The sequence below is a fragment of the Ambystoma mexicanum genome, unplaced genomic scaffold (genome assembly GCF_040938575.1).
Source record: "Ambystoma mexicanum isolate Mex_15411 unplaced genomic scaffold, UKY_AmexF1_1 Mex_scaf11, whole genome shotgun sequence".
Classification (NCBI taxonomy): domain Eukaryota; kingdom Metazoa; phylum Chordata; class Amphibia; order Caudata; family Ambystomatidae; genus Ambystoma; species Ambystoma mexicanum.
In genome coordinates, this window is record NW_027182336.1 from 2,034,130 (window position 1) to 2,051,735 (window position 17,606).

A 17,606-nucleotide genomic window follows, 5' to 3' on the forward strand; every position below is an offset into this window, starting at 1 on the left:
CCTGTGTGATTGAAAGCTTAGTGCTGTGAATCAATGGGATTTCGCATATAAGGCAAGGGTTTGGGGTCTATAGGCAGAGCCAACCACTGGAACATCAATTCCAAAGAAGAAGACACACAGAACAGCCAGCAGCACCTTCCAGAACCACAAAAGCACCAGTGAAGTCTTGCAGCTGTGCTGACCCCGTTTTCCCATCAACAGGGAAGCTCTGCCAAGGATGACTTCCTCCTTTAGGCTGTTGGAACCAACTAACCTCAAGACCTGCTTCGTTCTGGGCCAAACCCTGAGTGGCTGCAACCTTCCTGGGCTGCAATTTCCCAATACCCAGGGTAACTGCACCATTGACGAGTGCAACATCTTCTGAAGGACGAATCTGGCTGAAATTTTGCAGGCATCTGTGTGAGTCTACCAAAGCAGGGAATCTTTGTCCAGATTCACCCAATCAGAGTTTAGGGCTGACAGAGGATATTCCAACTTGGGTATTCGTTTCACTTGTGTGCTGAGAAAACGGTACCAAAACCACAAAAAGCTGCTGAAATGAGTGGAATTCATTGTTGCAGAGTCTCTCTCCCGAATGCTGCAGCAGAAGCCCGCCAGACATGCTTCCTTTTGTCACCACCAGGTCCAGAAACAAGGGTCTGCATCACTGTATCAAGAAGGAAGTTAGTTGGAACATCTGCTGCAATTCTAAGGTACTATGGGGCTTTGGGTTTAACCACTTTTACCCAAATCTAGTGCTTCCTAGCTTGGGGAGTGCTCCTTTCTATCTTTCTGAATTAATGCAATTAACTTGTTCAGGTCTACCAGCTTGTGCACCTCAGGTAGGCTCGCTTGAGCTCCTGGATTTTTCTTTACTGAACTACTGGCTGTTCAACTAACCTTTTCTAAGAAGATTGCATCAGAACTACAACTCTCCTATTGACTTTGCCTGTCCTGGCTCCCTAAATGCATCCCGCTGAACCCTACTGGCTTTGGCAGTGCTTATTTGAAGATTTTAATTGTTTGACACTCTTATTGCTGGGGAAAAGACTTGCTACACCCCTCTGGGAGAAAATACTATTGTTACAGTGCTACAGTGTTCTATTCTACTCTAACCCTTTTCCCCTCCAAACTCAATATTGTATGGTAAACCATAAGTCTACTACTGACCTTAACTGATGTGACTGTGTGCTGAACATGTTTTAGTACAAAAAGAATTTACTCACCTGCTTTATTGCTACTTGAATAACTTGATTCTGAAATTGTACTTGATGTTACTATTAGTTGCTGCATAACCTAGTGTGATTAATTTGCTTTGTGTATATATAAATACATAATTTTAATATAACTTTTATGGGTGTAAGTGTTTACTTGAATACTTGTGATTACTGATTTCATTGTACTGCTCTACAGCTCAAAGTACACCTTCTAAGGTAAGCCTGGCGGCTCAGCCACTCTACCGACTTGTGTAGTGCAGGCCTATGTTAAAAGTTGGGTCACCAATAGCAAGCAGCTAAGTCTTGTAAAGTCCCACACAAGTTGCACTCTACAAAATCTTACCTAACAATCCCACTTCACTTTATTTATACAATTTAGAAAAACAATGTTATTGTGGCATTTGCAAATGTCTTACCTGCCAATGTTATGAACCCGAAATTCTAGGTCGCCTGCAAGTCACGCATCAGAGATGTGTTTTTGGAGGAATGTGTTCTGAAATTTCATTTACATAATACATAACAAGTTGTACATTCACTAACAGACACCATTACCTAAGCAGAGAAGACTAGACAAAGGTTGAATTAGCAAGATGGGTATGTTATGGGTCTGTTGAGATGGGCTGTGTTTTCCAATGTTAGGGGGAATTCTCAAGAATGTGCTAATTTCCCTTACCTTTTGAGACCCCCAGCAACTTTGCTGGATTTCTAGGATTTTAATTTTTACATGGAAAGAGTGTGAGCCTTTTTTCCCAACTCTTTCATGTATTTTGATGTGTGTTTTACTTGTGTGTTCTTTGGATATGGCGTTTTAAACAACTCCATAGAGCCCTCATTCCGAGTTTGGAGGTAACCACGCCGCTATTTGCGGCATGGCTGCCTCCAAAATTTTTTCGACTCCGGCCTGGTGAATGGAGTAATTACTCGTCCATTCCGAGGTCGGCGGGACCGGTAATTCTCCATTCACCAGGGCCATTCCCCATTCCCATTTGAGCCCCTATAGGGCTCAATGGAAAGGGGGAAGGCTACAATAATGGTACCGCAAATTGCGGTACAGTAATTGACCCCGGTGTTCCTTTGCGGGTCCCGTCCTTAACGCCTGCTAAAAGCAGACGTTAAGGAAGGACCCGCAAAGGGAACTTGTAGTAGGGCGCAAAGGGATTACTGGCACCGGTGTCATTACCGGTGCCCGGTATCCCTTTGCGCCATACTTGTAATGAGGCCCAATTGTCTTTTTCTTGTGTATCACATAGCACCTTCAGTGCAGTGGCACAGAGATGCCTTTCAGACTTCCCAAGGTTTAGATACCTTCTCTGGGACTGACTGATTACTGTCTCCCAGAGCATGTAAAGTTAAAATGACTTTGCTAGTCGTTTTAAATGTACCCAGCACACACACTATCTTCCTATAGAGTGCTGGAGGGGTTGCCTAGCATCCCCTATGTCTAAACACTAATCTAACAGTCAAATGTTACCCTTTCCTCTTGAAATGGCTGATGGCAGTGGTTTTAGAATGAACTACCATGATTGTTCCCGACCGCGAACACCAGTAGCAAAAAATCGGGTCAGCCATGTTTTCCAATATGGCGCCCAAGAGCCCTCTGTAAAAACAGACTGCGGTCAACTTTTTTCGCTGTTTCTTTTAGGAAAGGTCCTTCTTGTGTTTAACCAGGTTTGGTCCCTTTGTTTGTTGGCCTTTGGCGGGCTTCAGTGCTGAAGCCCTCATCTGGTGCCTGAGTGTCTGGGGTGGGCAGGATGTGAGGGTGGTGCCGAAACTGCCTCTGCTTAGTCTCCTAGGAGACCTGAATGCACTCTGGCGTGATTGGCTGGCTGACTGTCCGGCAAGGGCAGCCACCCTGCTGGGTGAGTGGCAACTGGCTGGAATGAATGGGAGAAAACTGTTTAAAAGCAGGTCTCTGGGACTTGGAAAGCAGAGTCGACCACTGGAACGAAAGAACCGAAGACGAGCTGAAGGAAGACGACTGCTGCAACTCCTGGTCCATCGGTGAAGCCCTGCTGCAGGTCCGAATTGCCTGAAACTCCCTCGACAGAGAAGCCCTTCAAGGACGACTTCTTCCCTTGAGCTGGTGGGACAGCCGTCTCTATACTGGTCGAATTTTCTTCAGAGTGCTGTTGAAAACAGGATAGCCAGTGAGAAGGATACCAGTTTGTGAACTTTAAAGCACTTACACTTTAAACCAATGTTTTGCCAAGCTGGTGACCTCTTCCCTGGGCAGTGCAGGAACTTCCCGATGTCCTCCTTCTTGCCCCCACGACTGAAGCTCAAGAACAGCGAGATCTGCAGGAAGTGCCAGGAACAAATGCCTCAGCTAAAGCTTTTTCTTCATTCTTAGGTACTGTGCAAGTGCGGTCAAGAAATCCTTTCTGCCGCAGTGAAAGGTTGTGAAACTTTCCCAACTTTGGAGGCTTGTTATCCCCTAAACCGACATATAACTTTTCTTCTGGCTAACTACTTCTAAGAACATTGGCAAAGGCTTAACCGTTTACTACCAGAACTGTGCTATCCTATCCAAGACACTGAACCATTGACTTTGGCCCAGGCCTATTGAATTGAATTGCCTGTTGAAGTGAACTTAAACTATTTGCCCTGCCTATGAAAGTAATTGTGCTTTGATTCTTATAACCTTTGTATTTCTATCTCTTTTGAAAGTTACTGAAGTGCCATTTTGCTCCCACTTCAGGGGAGACTAACTTGTTCAGAAACATATTGGTTTAGTATTGCAGTGTATTATTGTGTGAAATTGAGCTGCTTCTTACTAGTGGAATGTTTTCCAACTGAATGTGTAAATAAATGTATATTCCTTTACCAAGAAACCTTGAGTAAGTGTGTGTTTGAACCACTGTAATTGCAAGTCCTTTGTGTAACATCTTGTACTGCTCACTTCCCTCTTGAGATAAGTCTGGCTGCTCAGCCACTGCTACCACATAACTGTATAGTACAGGCATGTACCAAATGTAAAATTGTACTTACACCTGTAGTCTTAATTGTGTGTAGGGTTCCCAAAGGGTACTGCATGTGATTCTGCCTAACATCCAACATATTCAATGTATGGTGATGGAATGGTGTCGCAAAGAAGCTTAAGTTAGCCAGTCATTGAGTAAAGGAGCATGCAAATGTGATGCATGCAGTCAGTTGATGTTACATTTGGTGATCCCGTTGCAGCAGGTTGCAGCTTTGGTACTCAAATGCATGGCATTCCAAAACTTTGTATTCCACCAGTGAAATTATTATTACGGTTATTATTATTATGGTATTTGAGCGCGGACCAGGCTTCAGGAAGCAATGGAGGGATTTACAGAGGTATATAACAGCATAGATGCATAACAGAGTGATTTTCAGAGGTAACAACAGAACAGATATTCAGCAGGGGTAGGGTAGAGAGGGTACAGGGGATGCGTACATCTGAACAGGGCGGTGGGGAGCAGAGCGGCGGACGGCATCTAGCAAGTCAGGTGGCGCAGGGGGAAACGGAATGGCCTGGGTGTTGAGGATGAGAGACTCCTTGAAGAGGTGGGTCTTGAGTTCTTTTTTTGAATTGTAGGAGCGTGGGGGCAAGTCTGATGCTGACGGGGATGAGATTCCATAGTCTTGGAGCGTAGGTAGAGAAGGCTTGTTTTCTGGTCCTTTCCTTTTTGCAGCAGCAATTTTCAAGTCTGCACGTGTCCTGGCTTCTGGTGGTGCACTCTCTGCTGGAGATGCTGAGTTTCACCATGAGGCAGCTGGGTTACTTGAGGGCGACTGCCTTATAGATGATGCAGCAAGACTGGAAGGTGATCTGTGCGTGCAGTGAGAGCCAGTGAAGGTCGATGAGAGGAGGGGTGATGGGGTTATATCGGTGTAGACCCTTGGTGCCGCGTATAGGTTACTTCTCAGGGGCAGAAGGGAGGATGACGGAAGGCCTTCGAGGAGGGCACTGCCGCTATCCATGTGGGACAGGACCAGTGCTTGAACAGTGGCTCTAAAGCTGTCCGGAGGGAGGAAGGGCTTGCGTTTCCGAGAGCTCATACCAAGCTGTCTGAGTTTTCAAAGGTATGTGTGTCTTGAAGGAAAGGTGTTTGTCGATGTGAAACCCGAGGGACTTGGCGCAGGAAGTGAGCTCGGGTGTGAAGCTCTCAGGAAATTCAGAGTGAACTAGGAAACACAATATACTAAATACGTGAGTAAAATAGTTGTGGACAGCAGAAGGTTTAGAATTTGCATAGCTCTAAATACCAAACTTGGTTGAGTGAATAGAATACAAGAATAGCGGTAATGGTGATTGTTAAAGAATTAGTCATGTTTCTAGTGGAGAAGGTAAAGCAGGTTCATCAGTTCTACACTGGGGAGAAACCTAGCATCTACAGCGTATTTATTTATTTAATTATTTGTATTGCGCCGTTAACTCGCGAGTTTCGGGGCGCAGAAAGGTGGACACAAAGACAACAGAAATGGACGGGACAGTTCCTGGAATCAATGATTTAGTGGGTCATGAACGTGGTCAGTTGAAAAGATATGTTTTCACTAATTTGAAAAAAAACGTAAGTAGTTAGATTCTTTCCTTATGTGGGCTGGCAGATTGTTCCAGATGCCTGCTGTAATGACTGGTAAGGATTTTCCCAGTCCAGATCTAAGTTTGTGTGGCATCACTGCGATCCTATTTTGATCCGAGGATCTCAAGGCGCGGCTTGGAATATAAGAACGTATTTTCGATTTTAGATAGCCTGGTGCCTTCCCGTGGATGCATCTGTGGGCTATTGTGAGAGCCTTGAAGTGGGTTCTGCTCTCCACTTTGAGCCAATGTAGTTCCTTCCTAGACACACTGATGTGGTCTGATTTAGATTTACATTTGATTATCCTAACTGCTTTATTTTGGATAATCTGGAACGCTTGGATGTTTTTTTTGTTGGCTCCTAGCATAAGTGCGTTCCCATAATCCAAACGGGAAAGGATGGTTGCTCTGGCTACTGTGGCACAGTTGTTCTCCGTGAGATACGGTCTAATAGTTCTGAGGAGTCTCAAGTAGTAATTGCAGGTTTTTTTATGTATTGAGTCTGGGCCTCTGCTCCTAAAGACGCTTCCATCATCATACCCAAAGTTTTTACTTTCTCAAGTACTTTGATGTTAGCATCCTTGATCTTGAAATTTGCATAGTCGTGGGGCAGTGATTTTCTGGCTTGGGTGGATCCGAAGATCATCAGCTCAGTTTTGCTGGCGTTCAAACACATCCAGTTGTAATCCATCCATTGTTCTACGATGTTATAGATACTACTTAGATTGTTGTTATCGGTTTTATGGTCCCTGCTGAGCTCCAGTACCAGCTGCGTATTGTCCGCATAGTTGGTAAAGAATACATCAGCATGGTCTAAAATGTAGCATAAGTATCTAATGTAGAGGTTGAACAGCAATGGGGACATGCTGGCTCCCTGGGGAACCCCGCAGAGGATCTTCCTTTCAATTGAGAATTTGTCTCCCCAATGGACTCGGGATGTTCTACCTTTTAAAAAGGACATTATCCATGTTTTTGCCTCCTGTGAGCAGTTTGCTGTTTTGCCTAAGGCAGTTTCGTGCAGGTTATGATCCAGGAGATCAAAGGCAGCACTGAGGTCTAACAGGATGAGAAGTCCCGTTTTCCCCTTGTCTAAGATGCTAAGCATCTTTGTCTGTAAGTCGAGCATGGCTGATTCTGTGCTATGAGATGGTCTGAACCCTGATTGATGTGGGTGTAGCGCGTTAGAGGCCTCAATGTGTGCCTGTAGTTGTGCCGTGGCTACTTTGTCCATAATCTTTAGCAGGAAGTTACAGTTGGTTATTGGCCTAAGGTTGCATGGGTCTCTTGGATCCAGGCCCGGTTTTTTTTATTAGTGGGGTAACTGTGACTTTTTTTATAGCCTGGGGGACTAGTTGGTCCCTAAAGGAAGTGTTGATGATTTTAGCAAGTATAGGGGCGAAGATGTCTGGGTTTTCTAAGATTATTTTGGCGGGTAAGATGTTCTCCGCGCACGAGGTAGGTTTCATGGAGACGAGTGTTCTTTTCATCTCTTCTGTGGTGATAGGTGACAAATGAAAGGGTTCTATGTTTTCAAGTGGTTCTTCAGCTGGCATTTTAATCATGGTGGATTTGTTTAGTTGTGATTTTGTGATTTTATCTCTACCCTTTTCTAATTTCTCAAAGAAAGCTTTTTGAGTATTGTCGCATTCCTGTTGGGATGGTATAAAAGGTGGCGATATAACTGAGGGTTTGTCTAGGGATTTCAAGATGTTAAAAAGTTTGCTTGAGGCATTTTCTGCTTCCAAAATTTGTTTGTTGAAATACTGTTTCTTGGCCTCTGTTATTTCTTTCTTGTATTTTGTTTCTATATTTTTCCATTTTTCCCTGTTTTCAGGTGTTGGTTTTTTATTCCAGTTATTTTCCATTTTTCTTTTGTCCCCTTTAAGCTCGAGTAGTTCTTTAGAAAACCATTCTTGCTTTGTATTTTTGGTTCTAAATGTTTTGGTCTGCAAGGGTGCGTTTTTCTCTACTAGCTTATTGAGATGGTCTAAGAGAGTCGACATCATAATTTCGCTTGAGTCCTCTTCTTTAGAGGTGGCGATGTAATGTTTTATGCATGATTCAAGTTGTTCTTTCTTGATGTTTTTAAAGTTCCTTTGCATAGCATTTTTGGGGGGATTGGGATTTTTTTCTTTAAGTAAGGGAAGTGAGACTTGGAATGTATTTAGAGACAGATTTGCAGCAGGCTTCATGTGATCAAAAGTGGTAACACATTTTCGAGCTATAATAGACATTGAGGGACAGATTTAGCGCAGGATTACAAAGCGTGTCATTGCTTGAAGAGTACACTTCATGGGGATCTGTCTCAGTCCTGTGAGAGTGTGTTGGGTCTCGAAAGGATGTGGGGCCGGAGACGGGAGACTTTCTGCTTTCCCAACTGGTTCTTACTATACATCAACTGCTTATTTTCCACTTGAATATCACTCGCCCTTGGAACTAACAGGAGAAGCTTTGTTAGTCGAAGAAGCTAACATTTGCATTTGCTTGCCCACAGCAAGAACATAGTCAGGTTAGTGATGCCAGTGATATATTCCATGCCGCAAACCAAATGCCATAACCATATAATTCTACCATCCATTGCACACATATTTTTGTTCACTTGAAGCAAGTGGGTGTCCAAGTAACCCACTGCACCAGCTCCCTATAATGCCACAAATACTGGGTGAGCTCTGTATATTGCCATCATTATGCCCATTGATGATCTCCCAAATTCCTGCTGTATCTCAGCATCGATCCCTTTACCCTAGGCGCTTTAATTGTTTAGCTCTTTTCGTGTATACAGCATTTATAGTTCTGCTAATGGTCATCACTATATATCAACCTTCTTCAACCGCTCTAATGGTCTACCATCTACCCACTTCTGCGGCTTCTTCCCAATGCCCATACAATGAGATTTAGACAATTTCACCTTCAGATCTTCTTAGGGTTATGCCTATCTTCAAATATTCCAGATGCAGCCAAGCTTAAAGAAACATAATCCTACTAAATGAGATCTATACCTCCCCAACTGTTTGTGTGGTAAACTGAGTAGGAGGTCAGAACCCCACTGACTACTAGACGACCACCTTGCCATGAGTGGGCAATTGGCTGCGGATGGGAGCTCCTGTAAAATAAGTTATGGTCGGTGTTGCAAGGCAACCAGGAGTCATGTCAGGATTTTCCGGTTAGATTTTGGGTCATCAAGTTGTCCATTTGACTCACACTTTCATTTGTTGCTAGTTATTTCTGTTCTCTTTAGGAGTAATGAGGTAGCTTTGTCGGTAAGTGATACATATTTCTTAGGCAGTCTACAACTTTAAGAGTAATGTTACATTCAATGTTGAGTTTTACTCATAACTTGTTAACTAACCACTGAGCATGTTCCTTGTTGTATGTATTGGCAGTCAAGTGTTTTTGCCAGAAATGCAGTAAAACCACAGCACTGTGGTAAACTTCCCTTTCCAGCACCTGAAATTGTAATCCACCTGTGGTGGCAATTCAGTTTACAGTGTGTGCAATATACACATACTCATATAAAAAAAATACTAATTTGTTCACCCAGCTATTAAAGCCAATGAAACATGTGAAGAATAGTTTTGAATGTTTTTCTTCTGATAGCCACTTGTCTTTCCTGTAGCACTACAGACAGGCCAAAGTTTTAACGTTGATGTGACGCAGTCAACCAGCTTTCAAAATCCAGCCGAGGGATTTGGACAGAGTGTCGTGCAGTTCAAAACAGATTCCGACAAACTGTGAGTTAACATATTTAAAAGATCGATGGAACATCACTATTGTCCAAGTAGAAGGGGGTGCTTTGCTATGCTATTATTTAGTTATTTATTTATTGCATTTGTTTTACGCCCAAACCCAAGGGTATCACAGCATAGTTTAACAGGTATACTTGGACTTAATCTTAATTGTTACAAGTACAGAAAATTGAAATGGTTCTGTGTAATTACATAAAACGACAACAAGAAAAAAAAGCTTTGTTACATGGTAGATAGGCTATTTTTACTTAAATAAAAGACTTTGTTACTTGGTGGACTATCCTCACCAGGGCTGTTGCTAGGTCTGGAAAAGACCCGGAGCTACGCTGATGTCAGAACTGTTGGGACTGGGGGCTAGCTAGTCTTTTGGCTGTAGCTCCTGAGATTCTATCCGGGGCTACAACCAAAAGATCAGGGGCTATAGCCCCCTTACCACCCCCCCAGCAACGCCTCTTGTCCTCATGATAGTGCTAAATCTAGTTACAAATAGACACAAAATATTAATAATTACATACTGAGTAGGTGAGCAATTTTATGTTATGTTTTTGTTTATTGGGACATTCTCCTTGTAGCGGCATCTTGACAGTGATGCAGAGGCTCAACGGGTGAAGAGTACAGGAAGACGAGGATTAACGAGGGATACACATTTTTCAGGGCCCTTTGGAACCCGATGTGATTCTAAATTTGGCACAGATACAGTGTTGGTTGGTAAAATATTTAAGTGGAGGGGTGTAAATGCTTTGCTTGTTTATGTGAGAGTGACCAAACGTAGCTAGGGAGCCCCAACTAGTCAAGGGGATCTCAAATCTTTTTTTTAAATAATGCGTTAAAAATTTGGTTTTTACAGGACGTTTTCGGTGAAACATTGGGTAGAAATGCCGCGCAGTTTGAAATCAGGTTTGCATGGCGGCACATGTAAAGATCCAATAGGTTCAAACCACCAACAGTGCGCATGAGCATTTTCATGATGCCTTTGCCTACAATAAATGCCAGTATAAAAAAAGCTTTTCATTTTTACTGTGCCCAGACATGCCCATGCAGGCTGCACCATCATATACCAGTATTACCTTAGAAGGACTTACTTCTGTTGGCTTTGCCAGTCAAAAGATGAGAAGCCACAGTAAGAAAACACGTCCAGACTGGCTGCACTAACTGTTTGGAAAGATTTCCATTTATGTGTAACTTTCCCTCCAGTTGTAAACCCCCCAACTGTTTGCTGTTGCCTGACTACCCTAGCCTGACTTTTGCCAGTGGAGCACAGCTTCTGCTGCACTCTGCAGGGTTTTAGCTCACTTGTTATGGGGAAACGGACATGCCCTTAACAACAGTCAGTACTGGGAGACTTTGTTTCCCTTAGTCCTTTCCACTGTTGCAATTATTTTGCAATATTTTTCCCAGTGCACAAAGTACCTTACAGTACAGTGCGCTGGGGTCTTCCTTTTGTTTCTAAAGGCCCTGGACACCCTGAAAGGATTTTTTGGTAGAAGTGCCGATGTGCCCTGGACATAGCTGGTGGCAGCTGTTATTTTTCACATATTTTTAACCCTTTCTTTCAGTCCATATCGCGTTTACCGCGTTTCGCCCTGGACAGTGGCTTGGCCCCAAAATGGTCATTCCACATGGTCCTTTGTTCTGTCCTTTGGCCATCTTGTCCCTTTGCCTTCACCATGTCGAGCAGACGGGACAGTCTTTATTTGGTCATGCATTCTTCCGCGAAACGCCAAGCTTTCATGGGCTTCTGCATGCCTTGTGTGTGTGCTTCCAGGATGTGGGCTGGACTGTCTAGTTCCAGTACACATCCTGGGTGCCAGAGAGTCTGGTGTGCTGGGAATGACTGGAACCACCATGGTCCGTGATTGGTCCACATCTGCTATGCCTGTATGTAAGCAGATCTCTCATTGGGTCCTCTTTGTTTTGGCACGAAGGAGATTCTAAATAAGAGAAGGGCCCAAACACCCAAAACCAGGTCGACCTCTTGTGTTCTCACTGAACCTAGGATAGGATCCAAGCATCCTGAAACTAAGAAGCAGAGTCAAGGAACCGCTGGTCACCCGCTGGAAGGTTTGGCACCCTGTTGTCCCGCAGGACCCCTCGGCATCTGACCGATCCAGAAGATCTGCAAAGACGCTTTGACCCATTTGACCGTATTCCACCGTAACCTGCAAGCGCCTACTTGGAAGTGTTCCTGGGCCAACCAGCAAACTGACCAGCTTGCGCAGGACCTTTGGTCTGGAACAGCAGCCTTCCGAGATTCTAAGCATGGGGTATGAGGCAGTCTCCTGCAGCATTTCGTATATCTAGGCGCTCTAGGTCTGGAATTAGGAGAGTACGCCTGAACCTGAGTGCACGCGTCACTGTGTCGCCCAGCCGTGGTGACAAACTTCGACGGTGCGCTGCTGCTGTGCTCCCCTTTGCCCTGAGACATGCTGCAGTGAAATCGAGTTGATCACTTCACCAGGAGATAAGAAATCGGCACTGTCCCGCCACAGAATCATCCCTGGAACTCAGCCGCTGAAAGCCACACAATTGCAGCATTTGAACCCGCAACCGAAGTGGACTTGACTGGCGAAGTTTGGCCCAGAGTGCACCTTGGGTCGTTGAGTACTAGCAACCCTTACCGGTGGGCCCTGGCGCATCCATCAATTTTTACGCACGAGTGTCCCCTGAGGGCCATCACCTTTCTCGAGGTAGCATGTAATACCGTCCTATTCCCAACTATTGGAACCTGTTCTGCCCTCTTGGGGAGACACCCCTCGAATAGTGGGAACTTATTCTTCACTGCCTTACCTGCCTTCCTTCCTGAGACGCTACAGCCCCTGCAAGAAACCCTGGTTTTCGCTCTACTGCACGATCGCGTGTGTCTACACTGAAAGTACTTTTGAGCACCAGTCTCCACTCTTCATAGGGACTGGACTGCCTCTTAGTTAGGATTGATAAAGTGAAGGACTGCCTAAAGGATATTCACACTGTATGCCCCTTTCCCTTACAGGTTGTGGACCCTTATTGTGTGCCATCCCTTTAGGCCATTGTAACTGTATATATGCTCTATAGTAGTGTTGTGTGAGTTCAAGTACTACTGCTGATATTTTCTTGTGTTTGATTTAAAAGGCCTTTAATAAATCTTAATCTATTTTTGATATTCACCTGACTGAGAGTAATTTGTAGTGTCCTTGCTGTGCGTGCTCATTGTGGGCTTTCGATCACTCTCACCCCTCTTGAGACGTAGGGCCTCATTACGACCCTGGCGGTACGGGGTAAACGACGCCGTAAAAGGTGCCAGCGGCGTTTACCCCGTACCGCCTCATTACGAGGTCCCCTCGCGGGTCAACCCAGGCGTACTTACCGGGTCCCGCGAGGGGAAGAGGGAGTAAACAACGGGCCAACTCGTAATGGCCCGTTGTTTGCTCCCTCTCCCATTCCCATTTCAGCCCTAAGGGGGCTGAAATGGGAATGGGGAAGGACCGGGTCCGAGTCATTGGAGGGAGGAATTACCGGGCCTTCCGAACTCGGAATGGCCCGGTAATTCCTCATTCTGAGGACCCGGATGCCATTGCGGCGGCAGCCATGCCACCAATAGTGGCATGGCTACCGCTGAGGTCGTAATGAGGTCCCTAGTCTTGAACGCCGCCAATGCTACCTTGATTGATCTAGCTTGTCCAGAGGGTTACCCTGTTCCAAGAAACTAGGCTGGCCTTCTGAACCTCTGCCCACCAGGTCAGAGTTCAGAAATCCATCTTAACACCAACATAGGCCATTCTAGCCACATAATAACACTTATCATGTTTGCTCTACCCTTCATGTCCAGCAATAAATGCCATGCCACAGTTAGAAAACATGGCCAGACTATTTGAACCACAAATGTGGGCCAGTCAAGCCACATAATAACACTCATCAGGGTTGCTTTAACCTGCATGCCCGGTAACAAATGCCATGCCTAACTGCCATTTTGCTACTGCTTTGGACTGTGATTTACAGTCCACGCAGCAGTGCCACATCTCTCACTGAAAGCGAGTGGGAAGGAAGGAGCCACCGCTGTAAAGATATGGGGGAACTGGGTTCCGCATTGATGGTGTAAAAAAGCAGAAGAAACAACCACCCCATTTATGCAGTCTGAACGTGGGGATGATAGAAAGACGCCCATTAATGGAACGCAAGGAGCGGGTGATGTGTAAAGCCTAAACTTTCAGCAGAGAGTAGGGATATGTGGGGAATCTAGACATTGTTTATTTTTTCACTGTCAGCCAAAGTAGCTGATGGAAAGGTGGGGTAATGTGTGCTCTTTTCCAGTAATTTAAAGGCATGGTCTAGTGAAAATTTGTATATTGTCCCTACGGGTCGGCCATGTTTTTTTAAGCCTAAGTGGCTCGATTTTAGAAAACTTTCCTATGGACCTTACCCGAGTTTTCGTCCATTAAACGCACGCGAAAACAAGCACCAGGGAGCTGCCATTTTCTGATAATCCTATCTTTTCCCCCATCGCCCTGGCTGACCTGCTTTTGCGGCACTAAATCAAATCCCCCGCCCCTGAGCCTGACATTATCAAAACATTCATATTCCCCGCGCCTCTCCGTGACGTTACTGTGCTGCGTAGGCAAACGCGCCCAGTCGTCTTCTACGCGACTCCACACAGGACCCGGAAACCAACACAGACCATCTCACAACACAGCGCGCCACAATTCGGAATATGAAACTGTACTTTAAAATCAAACAACAACATGGTACATTTGGTAAAGTACATTTATTTTACATTAAATGTTTAAAGAATATTCAGCAATTGCCATATGAACTCCGAAAGCCATTTATTTTCTTTTATCTGTATCCGCCATGGTACACAGGGTGTTGCTTTTCGTTAAAAGAAGCACTTTGGAAGCACGGTGAACCGCAAGGCTGTTCCATCAACTAGGCACTAGTCCATCGTAAAGGTTGATATGTTGCTTCTAGCCACTAGTACAGCGTAAGGGCATGTGGGCCCTTGGCGATCGTCCCATAAAATTGTCAGTGTGCTCCAGTTGTTCACACAAAGCTGCAGGTGTCTACTGTAAAAGCCATCTGCTGTTGTCTCAAACCGATGGCAGTAGCAGAAGGGGAGCAAATACCTGTTATGAAAACAAAAAAATTATAATTAGTCTCGCCAGCTGATCTTCATTAATATTACTTATTTTATTTATTACAGCCGATCAGAAACTATTTGCTTGCAAGGATAGTTCAATGGAGTATGTTCGGCTCTAAAATCAATGCGAAAAGTAACAAAATAAATCGAGGCCAACACACAATGATAAACGACAGTCTACATGGGGGAGGAATGATATGATATATGATATGGCATTTGTAATGCGCCTATACTCAAGTGTTTCTAGGCGCGACGAGGCAGGTGGGGAACAAGGGCAGACAGACAACGATCCTACTAGGCCAGGTGTCTTTCTGATCGCGCATGGGGAAGGGCTGTACATGGTTAGTTGAATAGAAATTAAATAATAGGGCCAGCTGGTGGCAAGTGCAAGGTAAATGCCGGGAGAAGGGGCTGAAGGATACAGAGACAGTCCCATAGTGCAGGTAGGCAGTGCAGGGAAAAGTGGCTGGGCCAAGGACCGAGATCGGTGAGACCAGTGGACCTGCATGCCCATGTGCCCACTACGAACACGTTTTACTTGCTTTTCCTAGCTCTTCATTCATTTATACATGCATCCATTCATTAAATCTTCATTCCGGTAAAGAAGCGTGTAAAGATTTACTTACATTATATTTGAAATTTCCATTGTGTCTCTTCGTAATGCAGTCTGTAAAACGGACCGTGCTCTTGACAACGATTTTTCGTATACTGAACTAAAATGAAACTCGGCCTAGTTTCTGAATTTTCTGCCTTATCGTCTCTTACGTTATTGCGCACCCCCTTCAAATGTAGTTCTTTCGCCATGGTCCCTGTCTCAAGGTCAGAAAACAATAGACCCTTATACTTCCAGAGCGACTTGTGGGCCTCATCTGGGCGCGAGCTGAAAATCAAAGCCGCTGTCCTTCGCATACTTTATTTGCAACATCACGAAGTATAGGCATCTGTGAGAACTTGAAGTTTAGAATCCGTCTATGTAGTGCGCCTCAATGTGCAAATGCGAACTGGCTTCTTTCCCAAATGCCACGGCCTGCTTGGCTGGCGCGTTCTAAGTGCCCCAATTTTGTCCCCGTTGTCTGCGAGCTTTGCAGCCCAAATTGAGACATTTAATTTTTGGCGGAAGGTCAGGGAAAGTATAAAGTACCACAGGAGTTGAGTTAAAAGTGAGATTTATTGTTTGTTTGTTTGTTTGTTTTATTATTTGCAATACGCAAGCCTCCCCTCCGTTAACAGTGCGCAGCATTTTCATTTACATGAGATGAGACATGAGAAAAATATATACATACACATAAATGAGGTGAATAGAGAGAATTCAAAGATGACACCCAACTTGTTCGCCACCCATGATGGTGAAGGTAGGGGTTAGGTTTACAGGTACACTGTACAATAACATTTATTTACAAAAAGACAATCGTATTGCAATTATTTAAACCGGGATTTGTACTTCACAATCAGCTGTGCTTCGGGTGGGCATGGCACAGTCGCGATGTTCGGTGGCAATGGATCACTGCTCTGCACAGAAACGTCCAAAATTCCATATCTGTGCTTCTCTAACACAGCAACAATAAGGCCTTTCACAAAGTCGAACTGCATAGACTGGTTTGATCACCCATTGCTTACTTCGTTTTGAAAACACCTTAGTGTAGCGAGGCATCCTTACTTTACCCCTAGTCCTAGATTGTTCACGTCCGACATTGCTGTTATGGGCCAAGACCGCTAGTAGAGTGCGATGTTTCATGCCCCGAAAGCTAAAATGCAAGCGCTTTGGCCTGTACTTTAGGCACATATTGTGGAACACCTCCAAATCTCCTGTGTGACAGAATTCTGTCAGTCCTCTCAAATCTCTTGATAGTTTTGTCGAAAACAATCTTCTCAATGGCTTTGTGTGTCGGTGAAGATGGAATCAACCACTTCTTATTCCGTGCCTCCTCTGGGGACAAAGGGCCATGTTCACATTGGTGGAAATGTTGATTTGCTGTCCAGCGGTGAACGTTGGTACAGTGGTGCATCAGTGACCGCCATTTTTCAAGTAGTATTTCCAATGACCCTTCACAAGTTTTTGAGCTCCACCAAAGATGGTTGGTGATAGAATGTGACCACTGCAAAATACTTTCAAAACCTTTTTTTTCCCTGCAGCTGAGATTTTCTTATTGATTGATTTAGCAAGATGCCATATGTCAAATTGATGTTTAATATGTGGGAACTGCTCTCTCATTGTCTTGGCAATTGAAACGTGTCTATCCGTGGCTATGAGGTCGATGTGCATTCCTCTTGATTGTAGATATTCCACTGATTTTATAAATCCTAGTTTCTCCATGGCCTCTGACGATGTACATTGTGTTACCTGCACGACCACCGAACTCACAATTTTCTTACTATCCATGTCCTGAAAGTGGTAGGTTAAGTACTTGGCAGAAAATCCAGGGCTGTCGCACTGTCCATCGCCGGCTAGCCTGAATCGTTTGCCTTCAAATGTACTTGCTAGAGACAATTGTTCAATTTTCCAAGCATCACTAATGGCCGGAAACAGATAATCACGTTGGTATATGTAGTACAGCGCTTTAGAAATGAAATGGAGTCCCACAAACTGAAAGAAAGCCTCTAACTTTCTAAAACTGGAGCCACTAAAAAGTGATGCAGCTGCACACAGTAGATTGCCTGCTGGCAGTTTCCCCAGCATCGGTTGTGCAGACCATGAGAACCTATGATTTAATCTACAGGCGGCATTTATTTTGACGTTACTGCCTTTTATTTGACGAGTCACATTAATCAATGGCTTCCCACATACTTTCCCTCTAATGGAATGCACACATTTCAGCATACTTATAATTTCCATCAAACAACTGTCGAATACAATGTATTTGCTCTCTTTCATTAGACTGTCATCCTGCGTCAACGTTGTTTCGGCCTGTGACGTTGTGGAGTTTTCAACACATTGGAAAGTAATATCGCTGATATCAAGTTCTGATGCGTCTATGGATGCTGCGGCTGGTTCATTCTCTGTCATTTCG

General features: G+C 44.5%; 1 protein-coding gene across 1 annotated transcript in view; it reads left to right on the plus strand.

Annotated features, from left to right (window-relative positions):
- The window catches only part of LOC138553514 (integrin alpha-X-like), a 1,247,842-nt gene that overhangs the window by 155,762 nt on the left and 1,074,474 nt on the right, over positions 1-17,606 (plus strand). Inside the window, exon 2 of the mRNA XM_069642543.1 lies at positions 9,359-9,473. Within this exon, the coding sequence (XP_069498644.1) occupies positions 9,359-9,473 (115 nt within the window). The remainder of the gene's footprint in view (positions 1-9,358; positions 9,474-17,606) is intronic.